The 18,793-nt window shown below is 42.8% G+C and overlaps 2 protein-coding genes across 2 annotated transcripts in view; one reads left to right on the forward strand and one right to left on the reverse strand.

The window, feature by feature from the left end:
* The window catches only part of FBXL13 (F-box and leucine rich repeat protein 13), a 216,741-nt gene extending 209,731 nt beyond the window's left edge, over window positions 1–7,010 (reverse strand). The window contains exon 1 of the mRNA XM_055590169.1: window positions 6,829–7,010. Within this exon, the coding sequence (XP_055446144.1) occupies window positions 6,829–6,903 (75 nt within the window). The 5' untranslated portion in view covers window positions 6,904–7,010. The remainder of the gene's footprint in view (window positions 1–6,828) is intronic.
* Window positions 7,011–7,176: 166 nt separating this feature from the next.
* ARMC10 (armadillo repeat containing 10) overlaps window positions 7,177–18,793 on the forward strand; it is a 58,992-nt gene continuing 47,375 nt past the window's right edge. The window contains exon 1 of the mRNA XM_055590167.1: window positions 7,177–7,517. Within this exon, the coding sequence (XP_055446142.1) occupies window positions 7,379–7,517 (139 nt within the window). The 5' untranslated portion in view covers window positions 7,177–7,378. The remainder of the gene's footprint in view (window positions 7,518–18,793) is intronic.

The following is an 18,793-nucleotide window of genomic DNA, read 5'->3' on the forward strand; positions in this document are numbered from 1 at the left end:
TCTAATGTCACCTATTTCTTTCTACTTCTTTAATGTGTCTGTAGGACACCGAAATGGATAAATGCACAGAGTACTAAGGAGAAACTTTGAGCTAGAGACAGCTTCAAAGTCATAGCTGCAAGTGGTTGAAGCTGTTGAGGTGTTTTCTACCAGCACCGGAATAGATGCCCAGCAAATGTTTGCTGATGAAAAATGGTCTAATGTACCCTTCTTAGCTGACCACTCTTGCCATTCCGTCCAAGAAAAAAAAAAGATCCTAATCTGTTGTTTAAAAAAAAAAAGGAACCTGACTAACTTGAATTGAACATAAAATCCAGCAGTCTTTAAGCTGGTGTGCAAATCTCTGCTGCTGCTGCTAAGTCGCTTCAGTCGTGTCCAACTCTGTGCGACCCCATAGATGGCAGCCCACAAGGCTCTCCCATCCCTGGGATTCTCCAGGCAAGAACACTGGAGTGGGTTGCCATTTCCTTCTCCAAAGCCCACAAAGGCTTTCCGAGGGGTATGTGAGGGTGAATAGTATAAAAGACTCCCCAATCTCCAGAGCCTCGCCTTCTACATATATTCTTTCCTGAACTAAATTTGCCTCAGGACACATTTTGTGGTTTTCTTTTCCCATTCTTCCCTTTCACAATAGCTTTCTCCTAGTCTAGTGAGGGCCTGTCTCTCATTCATCTGGAATCTTACTACAAAGAAAACCGAATCAGAGAGATTTAGAAACTTGCTCAGACTTACACAATTAGTAATTGGCAAAACCAAGAGTCAAACCTAGGCAATCTCATAATAAAATATTAATGAAATTCCCTTGCACTGCTTCAGCTATAAATGTCAACTAAACATGGAGTTTATCGGGTCCTACACTAGAAATTCTAAAGGTAGATCCTGCTGTTCATTCAGTCCCTCAGTCGTGCCCGACTCTTTGCGACCCCATGAACCGCAGCACACCAGGCCTCCCTGTCCATCACCAGCTTCCGGAGTCCACCCAAACCCATGTCCATTGAGTCAGTGATGCCATCCAACCATCTCATCCTCTTTTGTCCCCTTCTCTTCCTGCCCTCAATCTTTCCCAGTATCAGGGTCTTTTCAAATGAGTCAGCTCTCCGCATCAGGTGGCCAAAGTATTTAATCCAGTGACTTACTGATGTCATGAGAGACCTGATTTCTTTCCATTTTCCCACTCTACCTTCCTTCACCCTAAAACCATCTTCCCATGTGGACGCAAGAGAATTAGCAATGGCTCCCAGGGCTACCTGCTTCCCCACAAACATCCAGAGATGCTATATCTCTGTCCCAGCATTCCAACCAGCAACCTGATCTAAACTGGTTTAGATCACATCTTGCCCTCCCACGATCCTTGCTGCTGCTGCTAAGTCGCTTCAGTCATGTCTGACTCTGTGCAACCCCATAGACAGAAGCCCACCAGGCTCCTCCGTCCATGGGATTTTCCAGGCAAGAACACTGGAGTGGGGTGCCATTGCCTTCTCCGATCCTTGCTACCACCCGTCATAGTCATAAACGTTATGACCAGGGGAACTCGAATGTGCTAGTTGCCATAAGTCAATCAGGGTCCAACCCCAGAGATAAGGATAATCAGCTTCCCTGAAGCACCCAGGCTATGTGGGGAAGAGGTAGTTATGGAATAAGAATGTAAGAAATATTAGCAAGAGGGAAGTAGATGTTGTGTAGGCAACTTGTTAATGTCCAGTATACATCTGCACCTGAGGAACATAGAAAAGAAAGGAGAAGGAATATTTACAGAAGGGTTGAGACCCACTTGCTGGATGATAGTAAACTACATCTTTGTTCAGATAATGCTTTGAGATCCAACTTGATCCCAGATTCTTCTTGTATGAATAAGCTGGGTGTATCTGATTGTATTTCCCAACATGGCCATTACAATATCTCCCATCCCATGAGCTCTTTTTGGATTGTGACTTTGATACACTTCCCATTAAGAAGTGGGGGTCTATGTTCCCTCCTCTTGAATCAAGGTAAAAATAATGTTATGTTGACTTCCAAGCCTAGGCCATAAATGATGATATAACTTCTACTTAGTTCTCTCTGGGGACACTTGCTCTTAGAACTGAGTCTCCATACTGTGAGGAAGTCCAAGCAGCCCATGGAGAGGCACATGGAGGAACCAAGCCTCCCGGTTCACAGACCTAACCTAACTTCCAGCCAACCTCTGGCACCAACTTGCCAGGTATGTGAATGAACCATCTTAAAAGTGGATCTTTAACACTCTGCTGATCCACCCTAGATGGTATCGCATGGAGCAGGGACAAGCTTTCCCTAAAAATCCTGGCAAAAATTTCAGATTTTTAAGCAAACTAAATGCTTCATGTTCTTTTATGCCATGAAGTTTCGTGGTTGTGTTACATAGCAATGAATAACTGATACAGAAAACAAACAATAAATGATTGTATAGCCAGATCAAGCTTGTCATTCCATCCATCCCTAGCTACATACATTAAGATAGAAAACACACAGCCATGACTATCTTTTAACATTTTATTATGGAAAATTTCAAACATATATAAACAATGAACCCCTATGTGCCCATCACCCAGTTTCAACAGTTGCCACCATTCTGTGGTTTGTGTGATTCTTAGGGTTAAATCAACATAACATTATTTTCATCTAGATTATATGTTTCCCCATTTTCCACCTGTTCTCTACTATAATATTTTAGGTAAAATCTACATGAATTCAAATGCACATCTCAGTCATTTTCGAACTCCCCAGAAAGTTCCTTTGTGTAGCCTGCCAGTTAAGCCTTCTGTATCAGTCAGGATCCAATTAGGAGACAGAAATCACACCAGTAATTTGAATAAAGAACATTTATCCTATTTTAATAACTAAATTTAATAAATAATTTAATTCAAGGTTGTTCATGATTTTAAATTAATAATAATTAACATGTTGAAGAAAACAGGAAATGATAGACAAAAAGGATGAAAAGAGGCAGGATTTTAATTGGAATGTATAAAAAAAATCAAATAGACATTCTAGAACTGAAAAACACACTATCTGAAATTAAGAACTCATTTGATGTACTTAACAGTAGATTAGACTCAGCATAAAACAGAATCTGTAAACTTGAAGACAATCAATGAAAACTATCCACACTTAAGCACAGAGGGAAAAGAGAATGGGGAAAAAACAGAAAAGAACAAAAGAGGCATAGGACCAAGTTAAAAAAAAGAAAAAGCTAACATATTTATGATGGGAGTCCCAGAAGGAGAAAAGAGAATTAGATAGAAGCAAAATTTGAAAATGATCAAGAATTCTGTAAAACAGATGAAAAGTATAAATCAACTGATTAAGTAAGGCCAGTGAATCAAGCAGGATTAAAAGAAAAAAGATCAGCCTCTATTCAAAAGTTGGCAGGGAAATGCTATCCTAAGGAGACAGCCAGGTTTTATTCAGAACAGGTAGGTGGAGTGCAGTTCAGTTCTGTTCAGTCGCTTAGTCGTGTCCGACTCTTTGCAACCCCATGAATCGCAGCATGCCAGGCCTCCCTGTCCATCACCAACTCCCAGAGTTCACTCAGACTCACGTCCATCGAGTCAGTGATGCCATCCAGCCATCTCATCCTCTGTCATCCCCTTCTCCTCCTGCCCCCAATCCCTCCCAGCACCCGAGTCTTTTCCAATGAGTTAACTCTTCACATGAGGCGGCCAAAGTATTGCAAGTTTCAGCTTCAGTATCAGCCCTTCCAATGAACACCCAGGACTGATCTCCTCTAGGATGGACTGGTTGGACCTCCTTGCAGCCCAAGGGACTCTCAAGAGTCTTCTCCAACACTACAGTTCAAAAGCATCAATTCTTTGGTGCTCAGCTTTCTTCACAGTCCAACTCTCACATCCATACATGACCACAAAAAAAAACCATAGCCTTGACTAGACAGACCTTTGTTGGCAAAGTAATATCTCTGCTTTTCAATATGCTATCTAGGTTGGTCATAACTTTCCTTCCAAGGAGTAAGCGTCTTTTAATTTCATGGCTGCAATCACCATCTGCAGGTGGAGTTCAGAAGAGGTTAAATATACATGGAAATTTGTGATGAAAAATGATGTATTCCAAAAGTTGCAGAAGATGGGTTTTAGAAGAGTGCTAGGCGTGGAAAACTGGATCAGTTGAATAGATACAAAGAAAGCAGGTAACCAGGTTAAGGTGGGTATGTGTCGCTCTCTTGCACTTGCTAGTAATATGGTAGCAGAGGTAAAGGGCTCCTCAGAATAATTTTGTCTTAGGCAGTAGGGAGCACTTCTAAGGGCTTCCTTTCTCTGGGGGCAAAGCAAGGTGGTAGACTGATATGGAAGAGGTGCTCTCATCCAGAGGAGGAACCAGGGGTGCCTCCAGCAGCTGGGCAGTTTTATGGCAAGTGGAGAGGAAGGCGAAGAGAGGTTACAACTTCCCTGATCCTCAACTCAAGTCCACTTGTGCTACCTGTTCCATGGCCAACTTGGACATAGCTATGACTCAGAATGGCTTCATAGTGAACCATAAATACAGTCAGCTCTCTGTATCTGCAGGTTCTTCATTCATGGGATCAATCAAATGTGGGTCCAAAATGACTGGGGAAAAATTCCATTGTTTCAAAAAGCAAAACTTTAATTTTCTATGTGCAGGCAATTATTTACATGGCATTTATATTGGATTAGGTACTATAAGTGATCTAGAGATGATTTATTTAGAGGTGATTTATACAGTAAGATGGATGTAGGTTGTATATAAATACTGTGCACAGATTTTAGTGTCCATGGGGGTCCTAGAACCAAAGCTGAGGCTACTGAGGGATGACTGTATTACGTCCTTTGAAGAGGCTCCGTCTTCCTCCCCACCTCTGGGTGTGAGGATAGTTTCACTCCTCCAGGCCTACTTGCATTGCTGATAGTACAAAAATGGTTTCAAAAAGGAAAAATCGATGATCCTCAGATTTTTCAGGTTCTCCCCATGGAAACTAAAATTCATTTTCTTTATGAAAGTTTGAAATTGTACACTATGAAGTCATGTGTTAATATATCTAACCAAGAAAAAGTTTTAATAGAAAAAAAAGATGCTTCTGAGAGATAATTGTGCACATTCCACTTTCTGGCCCCCACCTCCTACTTTTCCAGCTCCCTCACTCAAATACTCCCTCTACCCTTTTTCATTCACCTCTTACAAACTTCCACTTTCTACCCACATATCAGTATTATGTCTTGTTCTCATATCCAACCCAGTCCTTAGAGTCCTAGGCCCATCACTTTAGGCACTCTCAAAAGCTTAGCTCCCTCCCCACTGCCCTTCCATTATATATGTGTGGCAAATTCCTATCCTGGATGAAATCAACTCTTACTTTTATACTTAGGTCTGATTTACTGAGTGCTGCTTGAGAAAATCATGCAACTGGGAAGATAAGTAGCAAGCTTTCTACACATTTTCAAATATAATTGTATAGAGGTAAAACATGAATGAAACTCATGAGAAAAAAAATTAAAACCATACAGATGTATATATGGAGTAAAAGATTAGGGTTCTCCCCTAAAGCTATCCCCCAAAACATTTGCTGTTAATAGTTTGCCATATATTCTATGCATGTATTATTGTCTTATTTATATATATATACACACACATATAAAAACACACTTATATACATATACACATATGCATACAAATATGAAGTCAGGTAGCTAGATTTTAGTAAACACTTTGTTAGGCAATTTGCATTTTTGTCTTAAGGTATCCCATTCCCTTATTTATACTTATTTACTATGTTCACTATGTGACAATGTTACAATGAATATACGCGGACATCCTTCTGGTTACATGTGCAAGTATGTCTCTAAAGTGGATCCTCAGAAGTGGAAATGCTTGGTTAAAGGGTATTCATATTTAACATTTTAATAAATATTTGAAAATTACCATCCCAAAGGGAGTGGGCTGCACTGAATTGCCCTCCCACTTGCATAGGAGAGTTACTCCCCCAGCTGGGCTCTCAACACTGCCTCACCCTCCTTCTCTTTCCTTCCCTGGACTTCTAACTCTCCCTCCTTGTCTGAATAACTTAACTACTCAAAACCCCTTCTACAACTGCCATCCCCTCCCAAACATCCTCATTCTTGACAAACATTTCACCTCATATTTGTAGAGAAAATGGAAGTCACCAGAAGATAATTTTATTGGCTTCCTAACCCGGAGCCTACAAAGCCTATCCACCCCTTGTCCCCCTTCCTTCCTGTTACAAGGTGGGTGGGGAAGGACAGTCTTTCCTCCCATTTAAGTCTTGGTTGTGTGGATCTTCCTTTCACACAAAGGGCTGACTACCTTCTATCTAAAGATCTCAAGTTTCCACTCCTCAGCTAACCTCAATCTATTTTCTGCCTTCATCACTCCATTGAAAACCCACACTTACCTTGGGCCAAATCCACTACAACTTTTCAAGTCTTTATCTATCTTAGGTGACACTATTGCCCACTTTCTTCATAAAGCCACACTCTCCTGTTTTTCCTCCTCTATCTCCAAGGCATTTCATTCTCACTCCTCTAGTCCTTAGTTCCTCTTGTCCAAACCTGAAAAGTTGGCGTTTGGGGTTTCTGTCCTGAGGCCTCTCCCCCTTTCTCCCTGGGAGATGTCATTCATTCCCCCCCTTTCAGCCACCATCACCCCTCTGTCTTCAACTCTCTGATCTGTATGTTCAGCCCAGACCGCCGTCCTGTCCAAAACTGACTTCTTATCGCTCCTCTTAACCTCCACTTCCTCTCTTCCCCAAACTCCAGTCCCTCCTCTGGGAATTCTCTGCCCATTCTTCCCTCTTCTAACTCCACCGCCGCGTGGCTCCAGTACCTCGCAGACCTGAGGAATGTAGTTCTCCCTGAAGTATTTCCTCAGCCTGGTGCTGGCCCGGCGCAGCGAGGCCATGACCTGAGGCCCCACTGAAATCCAGCGCAGCTAGAGCCACTCCTAAGCGAGGGGCTAGCGCGTCCCGGCGTTGCCACGGCAACCACGCGGCGTGGAAGGAGGGGCTAGGCATTGCGTTGCTTCGCGCCCTCAGTAGCCTGCCCGGAAGAGAGGCGGGCCTCGGGCCGGGGCCGGGGCCCGCCTCCGGGCGTCCGGGGCGGCCCCCGGCGTGTGCTCTTGGGGCGTGCAGTGGTTGCAGCGCTTCACCCAGTCTAGCTCGCCTCCAGCCGTGCCCCGCCCATTCTCCAGGAAGCCGCCAGGAAGCGTACGGGCTGAGTGGACTCTTTCACTTTTCAGCAGGGCGGTTTCTGAGAGGCGGAGTTCAGTCCCCCATTTCCGTTTTCCCGCGGCGTAATCCCGGGCGGCGGCGCCTGGACCCGCTGGCTTCGGACACTCCCGCGCCGGGCCCAGCGCTGTGCGCGGCCCCAGAGGTAGCATGGGCGGCGCCCGGGACGTGGGCTGGGTGGCGGCGGGCCTGGTCCTCGCGGCCGGCGCCTGCTACTGCTTCTACAAGCTGACGCGGGGCCGGAGACGAGGCGGCCGCCAGCTTCGACTGCGTCCCTCGCGGTCCGCAGGTAAGGCCACGGGGTCCCTGGCAGGTGGCGGGGACTGGGACTGGGCCTTTCCCTGGATGAGGGGTTGAAAAAGCTCGCCGTCATTGTGTATGATCCTTTAATGCGTTTGCTTGGAAGCCCTTGGCTTCCTTGCTGCTGCTGTTGCTAAGTCGCTTCAGCCGTCTCCGACTGTGCGACCCCACAGACGGCAGCCCATCAGGCTCCGCTGTCCCTGGGATTCTCCAGGCAAGAATACTGGCGTGGGTTGCCATTTCCTTCTCCAATGCATGCATGCACATTAAGTCGCTTCAGTCGTGCCCGACTCTGTGCGACCCCATGGACAGCAGCCCACCAGGCTCCTCTGTCCACGGAATTCTCCAGGCAAGAGTACTGGAGTGGGTTGCCATTTCCTTCTCTATGGCTGCCCTGTGCTGGGAGTAAATAAGAAGCCCAGCCAGGGAGGGAGGCTGGTGAGAAGAGAGAGGTCGGGAAGCCCAGGTGCAAAGGGCGGATCTTCCTCTTAATTGGATGAGTGTAGGGTTCGATTCCCTACCTTCATTCCTTTTTTTCAAAATACCAGGATGAAAAATTGCTGTATCTTTCTTGCCCAAGTCTGGTGGCACAGCGGAGGATTAAGTTTCCCAGAAGTGTATTGATTGCCTTTCGCGTTATATCTTGCTCCTGACCTTTTTGTTACCAGAGGGTTTCTCCTGAATGTGCCTCGGGTGTTGCCCGGCCTGCAGCGATAGATGAAATTCTGCATGCGGTTAGCCTGGAAGAAGGGACACCTGAGGGGCAGCTTTGAGAGGAGGTACTTTGAAGTCACCGTGGTCTATGTATAAGCAAAGTTTGCGAGACAGGAGATACAGATATAGCTGTGTATATCAAATTAGAACGCTTGTCTGCATTCCGGACAACCCTCCTGGCGGACAAGAGCATGATCAAGTTTGGGTCCAAAAGTTGATTGGTCCAGATTCTAACAATTTGCTGATGATCTGAGGGGATATTTCAGGTCATGGGAATTGTTACAAAAATTATTAAAAAATAAAATCTGCCAACCAAGAAATTCCTCTCTACAAATGTGGGAAAGAACTAAATAGCTTTATTATCAAATAAGCATTTAACCAGATTGCTACACGCATAACGAGCAGTCTGCTAGTGGGATTGCAAAGACTGAATTCTCCCCCTTTTAAGTATCTACGCAGGTGCAGCCTATTCATATTATGTGCATACCCTCATGATTAACAGTAATTTGTCCTTAAGAGGACTTACCTGAACCATTTGCTACACATGGTTCATTCTAAATTCACTGGTGGTTGAGATGGTGTTTGTGTTAGCTAATTACTTTTATATAGAGGAAAAAATAAGACTTCTCAGTGTCTTTCTAACCATGTAGTCACAACATAGAACTAAGTACCAAGCTCAGACTCAAACAGAAAAGGAGATGGGGACTTCCTTGATTTTTACACTTCAAACAGATAACATCAAAGCCACTGAGAAAGACTTTTTTAGGTTGTAAACCAGCAAGAGGGTTGGCTTTTTAAAAGATGTACATTCATATCAAAGGGACAAAGAATTTACAGTTAGAAGTTTGCTCAAGGAAATCTTTGCAAAAAAGAGTAAGAAAAAGGTTCCTTTCCCTTCTGGCACAAGGGGAAAAGAATCAGTTTTTAAAAAGATTTGTACTTACTCTTGCTGTCAAAGCTTAATTTGTTGTCTTTGTGTCAGAGATATTTCTGTATAAGTATTTAGTCAGCTGACCTGAACCCAGATACCTACTCACTTATACTTACTGAGAAAGATGAAACTGACAAAGTCTTACTACTTCCCTAAATCACCATTACCACGGTCAGACAGCTTACAAAATAAGTTGTTCACAGTCCCTTCCTGAAGCTATACTTTTTTTTTCTTTGAAGAAGATTTAAGAAATACCCATTTTGTCGGCATCATCCTTATGTTTTGGATGGTGATCTTTTTTTTTAATTGAAATAAACATTGTATTAGTGTTAGATAAATACCAAAATGACTTGAAATTTGTATGAATTGCAAAATGATCTCCATAAGTTTAGTTGACATCCATCACCACAAATTTTCTTCTAATGAGAGCTTTTAAGATTTATTCTCTTAGCAACTTTCAAGTATACAACACAGTTTTATTAACTGTAGTCACCAAGCTGTTTATTACTGTAAGTACGTATTGCCCTTATGACTGGAAGTCTGTACCCTTTGACCAAAATCTTCCCATTTCCTTCAGCCCTCAGGCCCTGGCAACCACCGTGACATTCTCTGTTTCTATGAGTTAAGAAGATTTTTTTTTTATATTCCACATCAAAGTGAGATCATTCTGTTCTTGTCTTTCATTTGTTTGACTTATTTCACTGGACATCATGCCCTCAGTGTCCATCCATGTTGTCACAATGGCAGGCTTTCCATCTTTTTTTTGGCTGAATCACATGCCATTGTATGTATGTGCGTGTGTGTGTGTGTGTGTGTGTGACTGTGTTACCATGTTTTATGTATGTATTCATCCATCAGTTGACACATAGGTTGTCTCCCTGTCTTGACTGTTGTAAATAATGCTATAGTGAACATTGGGGTGCAGATACCTTTTCAAGGTAGAGGTTTTGTGGAATCATGAAGTGGAATTGCTAGATCATGTGATAGTTCTAGTTTTAATTTTTTGAGGAACCTCCATATTTTCCATAGTGGTTGTGCTTTCCCACCAGCAGTGCACAAGCATTCTCTTGCCTTTCCATCCTCATTGGCATGTGTTTTGTCCTTTGAGGAAAGCCATTCTGACAGGTATGAGGCAATAGGTAACTGTGGTTTTGGTTTGCATTTCCCTGAAGATTAGTGATGTTGAACCCCTTTAATGTACTTCTTGGTCATTTGAATTCTTTCAAAAAAGATCCATTCTGAGCCTCTGCCCATTTTGTAATCAGATTGCTTCCTTTTGTTTTTTCTTACTGAGTTGCATGAGGATTTTAAGTATATTTTAGGTATTAACCAAATATCAGATACATGATTTGCATATATTTTCTCTGATTTCATAGATTGCCTTTTCATTTTGTTAATGGCTTCCTTTGCTGTACAGAAGATTTTTTAATGTAATTCTACTTGTTTATTTTCCTTTTGTTCCTTCTGTTGTTGTTGTTTAGTTGCTAAGTCATGTCTGACTCTCTTGTGACCCCATGGACTATAGGCCACCAGGCTCCTCTGTCCATGAGATTTCCCAGACAAGAATGGAGTAGGTTGTTACTTCTTTCAGGGGATCTTCCCAACCCAGCGATCAAAACTGCTTTTCCTGCATCAACAGGCAGATTCTTTACCAATGAGCCACCAGGGAAACCCTTTGTTGCTTCTATTTTTGGTCAAATCCAAAAAATCGTGTTAAGACCAATGTTAAAAAGCTTACCATCTATGTGTTTTTTAGGAGTTTTAAGTTTTCATGTCTTATATTCAAGGCTTTGATCCATTATGAGTTAATTTTGTGTATTGTGTAAGATAATGGTCCAGTTTGATTATTTTGCACGTAACTGTCTAGTTTGCCAAGCACCATTGATTGAAGAGACTGTTCTTGCTCCAGGTATCATAAATTAATTGATCATATACATGAGGGTTTATTTCTGGGCTCTCTGTTCTAGTCTATTGATCTTTGTGTGTCTCTTTCCCCCGCCCCAGTACCATACTGTTTTGAGTACTACAACTTTGTAGTATATTTTGAATTCAGGAAGCATGATGTTTCCAGTTTTTATCTTAACATTACTTTGACTATTTGCAATCTTTTTTTAGTTCCATAAAGATTTGGAATTGTTCTGTTTCTGGAAAATTGGCATTGGAATTTTGATAGCTATTGCTTCCTTGGTGGCTCAGATGGTAAAGTATCCTTCTGCAATGCAGGAGACCTGGATTAGATTCCTGGGTCAGGAAGATCCCCTGGAGAAGGAAATGGCAACCCACTCCAGTATTCTTGCTTGGAGAATTCTATGGACAGAGGAGCCTGGTGGGCTACAGTCCATGGGGTTGCAAAGAGTGGGACGTGACTGAGCAACTAACACACTTTGGGTAGTATGGACGTTTTAGCAATACTAAATCTTCCTACCCCTGAGTGTAAGTATCTTTGCATTTATTTGTATCGTCTTCCATTTTTTCCATCAGTGTCTTATAGTTTTCAGTGTGCAAGTATGTCACCTCCTTGATTACATTTATTCCTGAATATTTTATTTTTTTTTGATGCAATTACAAATGGGATTGTTTTCTTAATTTCTCTTTTTTATCATTTGTTTTTGTGCAACTGATTTATTTTTCAATTTTTATTCATTTGTTAGTTTATTTGTGGCTGTGCTTGGTCTTCCTTGCTCTGTGCAGGCTTTCTGTAGTTGTGTGAGCAGGGGCTGCTCTCTAGTTGTGTGAGCAGGGGCTACTCTCTAGTTGCGGTGAACAGGCTTCTCCTTGCGGCTGCTTCTCTTGTTGCAGAGCACAGGCTCTGGGAGTGTGTGGGCTTCAGTAGTTGCGGTGCACAGGCTTAGTTGCTCTGTGGCGTGTGGAACCCTCCAGGACCAAGGATCAAGCCCATGTCCCCTGCATTGGCAGGCAGACTCTCAACCACTGGACCACCAGAAAAGTCCACAACTAATTTTTTTTTTTTTTAAATATTGAACTTGTATCTTACAATTTTGCTGAATCCATTTATCGGTTCTAACAGTTTTTTTAGTGGAGTCTTCAGAGTTTTCTCCGCATGTCATCTGTAAATAGAGTTTTACTTCTTGCTTTCTGATTTGGATGCCTTTTATTTATTTTTCTTGTTGAGTTGCTCTGACTAGGACTTCCAGTACTATGCTGAATAGAAGTGATGAGAGTGGGCATACTTGTCTCATTTCTCAGAAAGCTTTCAGTTTTTCACTGCTGAGTATGATGTTAGCTGTGGGCTTTTCATATATGACCTTATGTTGAGGTACATTCCCTTTATGGGGCTTCCTTGGTGGCTCAGTGGCAAAGAATCTGCCTGCCAATGCAGGAGAAGTGGGTTTGATCCCTTAGTAGGGAAGATCCCCAGGAGAAGGAAATGACAACCCACTCTGGTATTCTTGCCTGCAAAATCCCATGGATAGAGGAGCTTTGCAGGCTCCGGTCCATGGGGTTGCAAAAGAGTCAGATATGACTTAGTGACTAAACTCCACCAACAACATTATCTCTGTACCCACTGTCAAGAGTTTGTATCGTAAGTGAATGTTAAATATTGTCAAATGCTTTTTCTCCATCTACTGAGATAATTATATGATTTTTATTCTTCATTTTATTATTGTGATATAACACAGTATTGATTTGCAGATATTGAACCACTCTTGCATATCAGGAATAAATCCCACTTGATCATTGTGTAGATCCTTTAATGTGTTTGCTGATATTTTGTTAAGAATTTGTGCATCTATATTCTGGGTATCAGTCAGTCAGTCAGTTCAATCGCTCAGTCGTGTCCGACTCTTTGCGACCCCATGAATTGCAGCATGCCAGGCCTCCCTGTCCATCACCAACTCCTGAGTTCACTCAAACTCAAGTCCATCGAGTTGGTGATGCCATCCAGCCATCTCATCCTCTGTCGTCCCCTTCTCCTCCTGCCCCCAATCCCTCCCAGCATCAGAGTCTTTTCCAATGAGTCAACTCTTTGCATGAGGTGGCCAAAGTACTGGAGTTTCAGCTTTAGCATCATTCCTTCCAAAGAACACCCAGGACTGATTTTCTTTAGGATGGACTGGTTTGATCTCTTTGTGGTCCAAGGGACTCTCAAGAGTCTTCTCCAACACCACAGTTCAAAAGCATCAATTCTTTGGCGCTTAGCCTTCTTCACAGTCCAACTCTCACATCCATACATGACCACTGGAAAAACCATAGCCTTGACTAGACGGACTTTTGTTGACAAAGTAATGTCTCTGCTTTTGACTGGGTATATTGACCTGTAATTTTCTTTCCTTGTGGTGTCTTTGTCTGATTTTAGTATCAGGGTAATACTGGCCTTATAAAATTAAGTTTGAAAGTGTTCTCTTCTACTTTTTTGGAAGAGTTTGAGAAGGTATTCATTCTTTAAATTTTTGGTAGAACTCACCAGTGAATCCATCTGGTCCTGAACTTCTGTTTTTAAGGCAAGTTTTTGATTACTGATTCAGTTTCCTTACTGGTAATTGGTCTGTTCAGATTTCCCATTTCTTCATGATTCAGTTTTGGTGAGTTTTATGTTTCCAGAACTGTATTTATTTCTTCTAGGTTGTCCAGTTTGCTGGTGTGTAATAGTTCTTAGTAGTCTCTTAAGATCCTGTGCATTCTGTGGTATCAGTTGTAATGTCTCCTCTTTCTGTGGTATCAGTTGTAATGTCTCCTCTTTCTGTGGTATCAGTTGTAATGTCTCCTGTTTCTGATTTTGTTTGAGTCCTCTTTTTTTCCTTGGTAAGCCTAGCTAAAAGTTTGTTTATTTTATTTATCTTAAAAAAAAACCCAGGTCTTTATTTCATTGATCTTTTCTGTTGTCTTTCTTGTCTCTGTTTCATTCATTTCTGCTCAGAAATTTGTTATTTTCTTCCTTCGTCTAACATTGGGCTTTGTTGTTTGTTTTTCTGGTTCCTTGAGGAGTAGTAAAGTTAGGTTGTTTGACATCTTTCTTATTTCTTATGTAGGCATTTATTGCTATGAAATTCCCTCTGAGAAGTGGCTTTGGCACATCCCATATGTTTTGGTATGTTGTATTTCCATTTTATTGTTTTATTTATTTTAATTTATTTTTAATTGGAGGATAATCAGTTTACAATGTTGTATAGTCTTATGCCAGACAACTTTGTGAATCAGCCACGTTGTAGATGTTGTTTAGTTGCTCAGTAGTGTCTTGAGTCTTTGGACCCCATGGACTGTAGCACGCCAGGCTTCCCTGTCCTTCACTGTCTCCCAAAGGTTGCTGAAACTGACGTCCATTGAGTTGATGATGCCATCCAACCACTTTATCCTCTGTCACCCCCTTCTTGTCCGGCCCTCAAATCTTTCCCGGGGTCTCTTCCAGTAAGTCGGCTCCTCACATCAGGTGGCCGAAGTATTGGAGCTTCAGCTTCAGCCCTTCCAATGAATATTCAGGTCTGATTTCCTTTAGGATTGACTGGTTTGATCTCCTTGCTGTCCAAGGGACTCTCAAGAGTCTTCTCCAGTACCACAATTCCAAAGCATCAGTTCTTCAGCTGTCACCTTTCTTTGGGCTTCCCTGGTGGCTCAACTGGTAAAGAATCTGCCTGCAGTGGGGGAGACCTGGGTTTGATCCTTGGGTTGGGAAGATCCCCTGGAGAAGAGAAAGGGTACCCACTCCAGTATTCTATCCTGGAGAATTCCCTGGACTGTGTAGTCCATGGGGTGGCAAAGAGTCAGACACGACTAAGCGACTTTCACTTTCAGCGTTCTTTATGGTCCAAATCTCAATCGTACATGACTACTGAAAAACAATAGCTTTGACTATACGGACCTTTGTTGGCAAAGTACTGTCTCTGCTTTTTAATGCACTGTCCAGATTTATCATAGCTTTTCTTTAAAGGAGCAAGCATCTTTTAATTTTGTGGCTGCAGTCGCCATCTTCAGCAATTTTGGAGAGCCCAAGTAAATAAAATCTGTCACTATTTCCACTTTTTCCTCTCTATTTGCCATGAAGAGATGGGATTGGATACCATGTTCTTAGATTTTTGAAAGTTGAGTTTTAAGCCAGCCTTTTCACTCCGCTCTTTCACCTTCATCAAGAGGCTCTTTAGTTCCTCTTTGCTTTCTGCCATTAGAGTGATATCATCTGCATATCTGATGTCGTTGATATTTCTCCTGGCAATTTTGATTGCAGCTTGTGATTCATCCAGTCCAGCATTTCTTATGCTGTATTCTGCATAGAAGTTAAATAAGCAGGGTGACAATATACAGCTCTGATGTACTCCTTTCCCAATTTTGAACCAGTCTGTTGTTCCATGTCTGGTTCTAACTGTTGCTTCTTGACCTGCATACAAGTTTCTCAGGAGGCCAGTAAGGTGCTCTGGTACTCCCATGTCTTTAAGAATTTCCCACAATTTGTGGTGATCCACACAGTCAAATGGAGAAATCGATGGCACCCCACTCCAGTACTCTTGCCTGGAAAGTCCCATGGGCGGAGGAGCCTGGTGGGCTGCAGTCCATGGGGTCGTGAAGAGTCGGACACAACTGAGCGACTTCCCTTTCACTTTTCACTCTCATGCATTGGAGAAGGAAATGGCAACCCACTCCAGTGTTCTTGCCTGGAGAATCCCAGGGTTGGGGGAGCCTGGTGGGCTGCCGTCTATGGGGTCGCACAGAGTTGGACACGACTGAAGTGACTTGGCGGCAGCAGCAGCACGCAGTCAAAGGCTTTAGTGTAGTCAGTGAAGCAGAAGCAGGTGTTTTCCTGGCATTCTCTTGTTTTTTCTATGATCCACTGGAGTTGACAGTTTGGTCTCTGGTTCTTCTGCCTTTTCTAAATCCAGCTTGTACATCTGGGAGTTCTCGGTTCATGTACTGTTGAAGAATAGCTTAGGGAATTTTGAGTATTACCTTGGTGGCATGTGAAATGAGCGCAGTTGTCTGGTAGTTTGAACATTCTTTGGCATTGCCCTTCTTTGGGCTTGGAATGAAAACTGACCTTTTCCAGTCCTGTGGCCACTGCTGAGTATTTTAAATTTGCTGACATATTGAATGCAGCACTTTTATAGCATCATCTTTAGGATTTGAAATACCTCAGCTGGAATTCCATCACCTCCACTAGCTTTGTTCATAGTAATGCTTCCGAAGACCCACTTGACTTCACACTCCAGGACGTCTGGATATAGCTTTGTGACCACATCATTGTGGTTATCTGGGTCATTAAGACCTGCTTTTGTACAGTTCTGTGTATTCTTGCCACTTCTTCTTAGTCTCCTCCTCTTCTGTTAGGTCCTTGTAGTTTCTGTCCTTTATTGTGCCCATCTTTGTGTGAAATGTTCCCTTGGTATCTCCAGTTTCCTTGAGGAGACCTCTAGTCTTTCTCATTCTATTGTTTTCCTCTCTTTCTTTGCATTATTCTCTTAAGAAGGCTTTTGTATCTCTCCTTGCTATTCTCTGGAACTCTATTCAGTTGGATATATCTTTTCCTTTCTCCTCTGCCTCTCTCTTGTTTTCTCAGCTATTTGTAAGGTTTTCTCAGACAACCACTTTGCCATCTTGCATTTCTTTTTCTTGGGAATGGTTTGGTCACCACCTCCTGTACGGTGTTACTAACCTCTGTCCATAGTTCTTCAGGCACTCTGTCTACCAGATCTAATCCCTTGCCTCTATTCATCACCTCCACTATATAATCATGAGGAATATGATGTAGGTCATACTTGAATGGTCTAATGGTTTTCTCTACTTTCTTCAATTTAAGCTTGAATTTTACAATAAGAAGCTGATTTTCTGAGCTCCATATTCGGCTGCAAAGAATATAACCAGTCTAATTTCGGTGTTGACCATCTGGTTATGTCTACGTGTAGAGTCCTCTCTTGTGTTGTTGGAAGAGGGTGTATGTTATGACCAGTGTGTTCTCTTGGCAAAGCCCTGTTAGCCTTTGCCCTGCTTCATTTTGTTCTCCCAAGGTCAAACTTGCCTGTTACCCCAGGCATTTTTTGACTTCCTACTTTTGCGTTCCAATCCCCTATGATGAAAGGACATCTTTTTTTGGTGTTCATTCTAGAAAGTCTTGTGGGTCTTCATAGAACCTTTTGACATCACCTTCTTCAGCATTAGTGATTGGGGCATAGATTTGGGTACTGTGCTGTTGAATGGTTTGCCTTTGAAACAAACAGGGATCATTCTGTCTTTTTTGAGATTGCACCCAAGTACTGCATTTTGAACTCTTGTTGACCATGAGGGAAGGGATTCTTGCCCACAGTAGTAGATACAATAGTCAACTGAATTAAATTTGCCCATCCCTGTGCATGTTAGTTCATTGATTCCTAACATGTTGATGTTTACTCTTGCCACCTTCTGCTTGACAACATCCAATTTATCTTGATTTATAGACCTAACATTCCAGGTTCCTATGCAATATTGTTCTTTACAGCTCAGACTTGACTTTCACCACCAGACACATCCACAACTGAGCATTGTTTGTGCTTTGGCCCAGCCTCTGCATTCTTTCTGAAGCTATTTCTGCTTTCTTTCCCAGTAGTATATTGGACACCCACAGATGTGGGGGGCTCGATCTTCCACTGTTGTATCTTTTTGACTTTTCATACTGTTCATGGGATTCTTGAGGCAAGAATACTGAAGTGGTTTGCCATTCCCTTCTCCAGTGAACCACATTTTGTGAGAACTCTCCACCGTGACCCGTCTGTCTTGGGTGGCCCTGCATGGCATGGCTTCTAGCGTCATTGAGTTACACAAGCCTATGATCAGTGTAATCATTTTGGTTAGCTTTCTGTGATTGTAGTTTTCATTCTGAAGACTGTGTTCGATTATAGTTCTTACTTCTTCTGTCTGCCCTCTGATGGCTAAGGATAAGAGGCTTGTGCAAGCTTCCTGAGGGAGGGACCAGCCGTGGAGAGAACTGGCTCTTGCTCTCTTGGGTAGGGCCATGCCCAGTAAATCTTTATTTCAATTTTCTGCTGATGGATATGGCTGTGCTTCCTCCCAGTTAGTTGTTTGTCCTGAGGCAACCTACTCCTGGAATCTACAGTCTCTACAGTAGGGCTAACTAGCAACCTTCCAAAAGGACTTACGCCAACACGCACCTCCGTGGACTGCTGCTGCCAGTGACCCTATCCCTGGCGGAGGCTACTTCCAACTGAGGCCACTTCTGAGCCACTTCTCTGCAGGAGACCCTCAAACACTCACAGGCAGGTCTGACACAGTCTCTTGTGAGGTCACCACTTCTTTCTGGCATGCACAAGATTTTGTTTGTGCCCTGCAAGAGTCTCTCTTTGCCTCAGTCCTGTGGAAGTTCTATAATCAGATCCTGCTATCCTTCAAAGTCAGTTTCCCTGGGGATTCCCTTTGCTGGATCCCAGTTAGCAAGCCTGATGTGAGACCTAGAACCTTCACAGCAGTGCGAGAACTTCTTTGATGGTGTTCTGCAGTTTGGGGTCGCCTACCTGCAGTATGGGATTTGATTTTGACGTGATTACATCCCTCCTACCATCTCATTGCGGCTTCACCTTTGTCCTAGGACACGGGATATCTTTTTTTTTGTTTGGTGAGTTCCAGTATCCTGTCAGTGGTTGTTCAACAGCTAGTTGCTCTTTTGGTGTTCTCACAGGAGAAGA

The sequence above is a fragment of the Bubalus kerabau genome, chromosome 8 (assembly GCF_029407905.1).
Source record: "Bubalus kerabau isolate K-KA32 ecotype Philippines breed swamp buffalo chromosome 8, PCC_UOA_SB_1v2, whole genome shotgun sequence".
Lineage (NCBI taxonomy): Eukaryota > Metazoa > Chordata > Mammalia > Artiodactyla > Bovidae > Bubalus > Bubalus kerabau.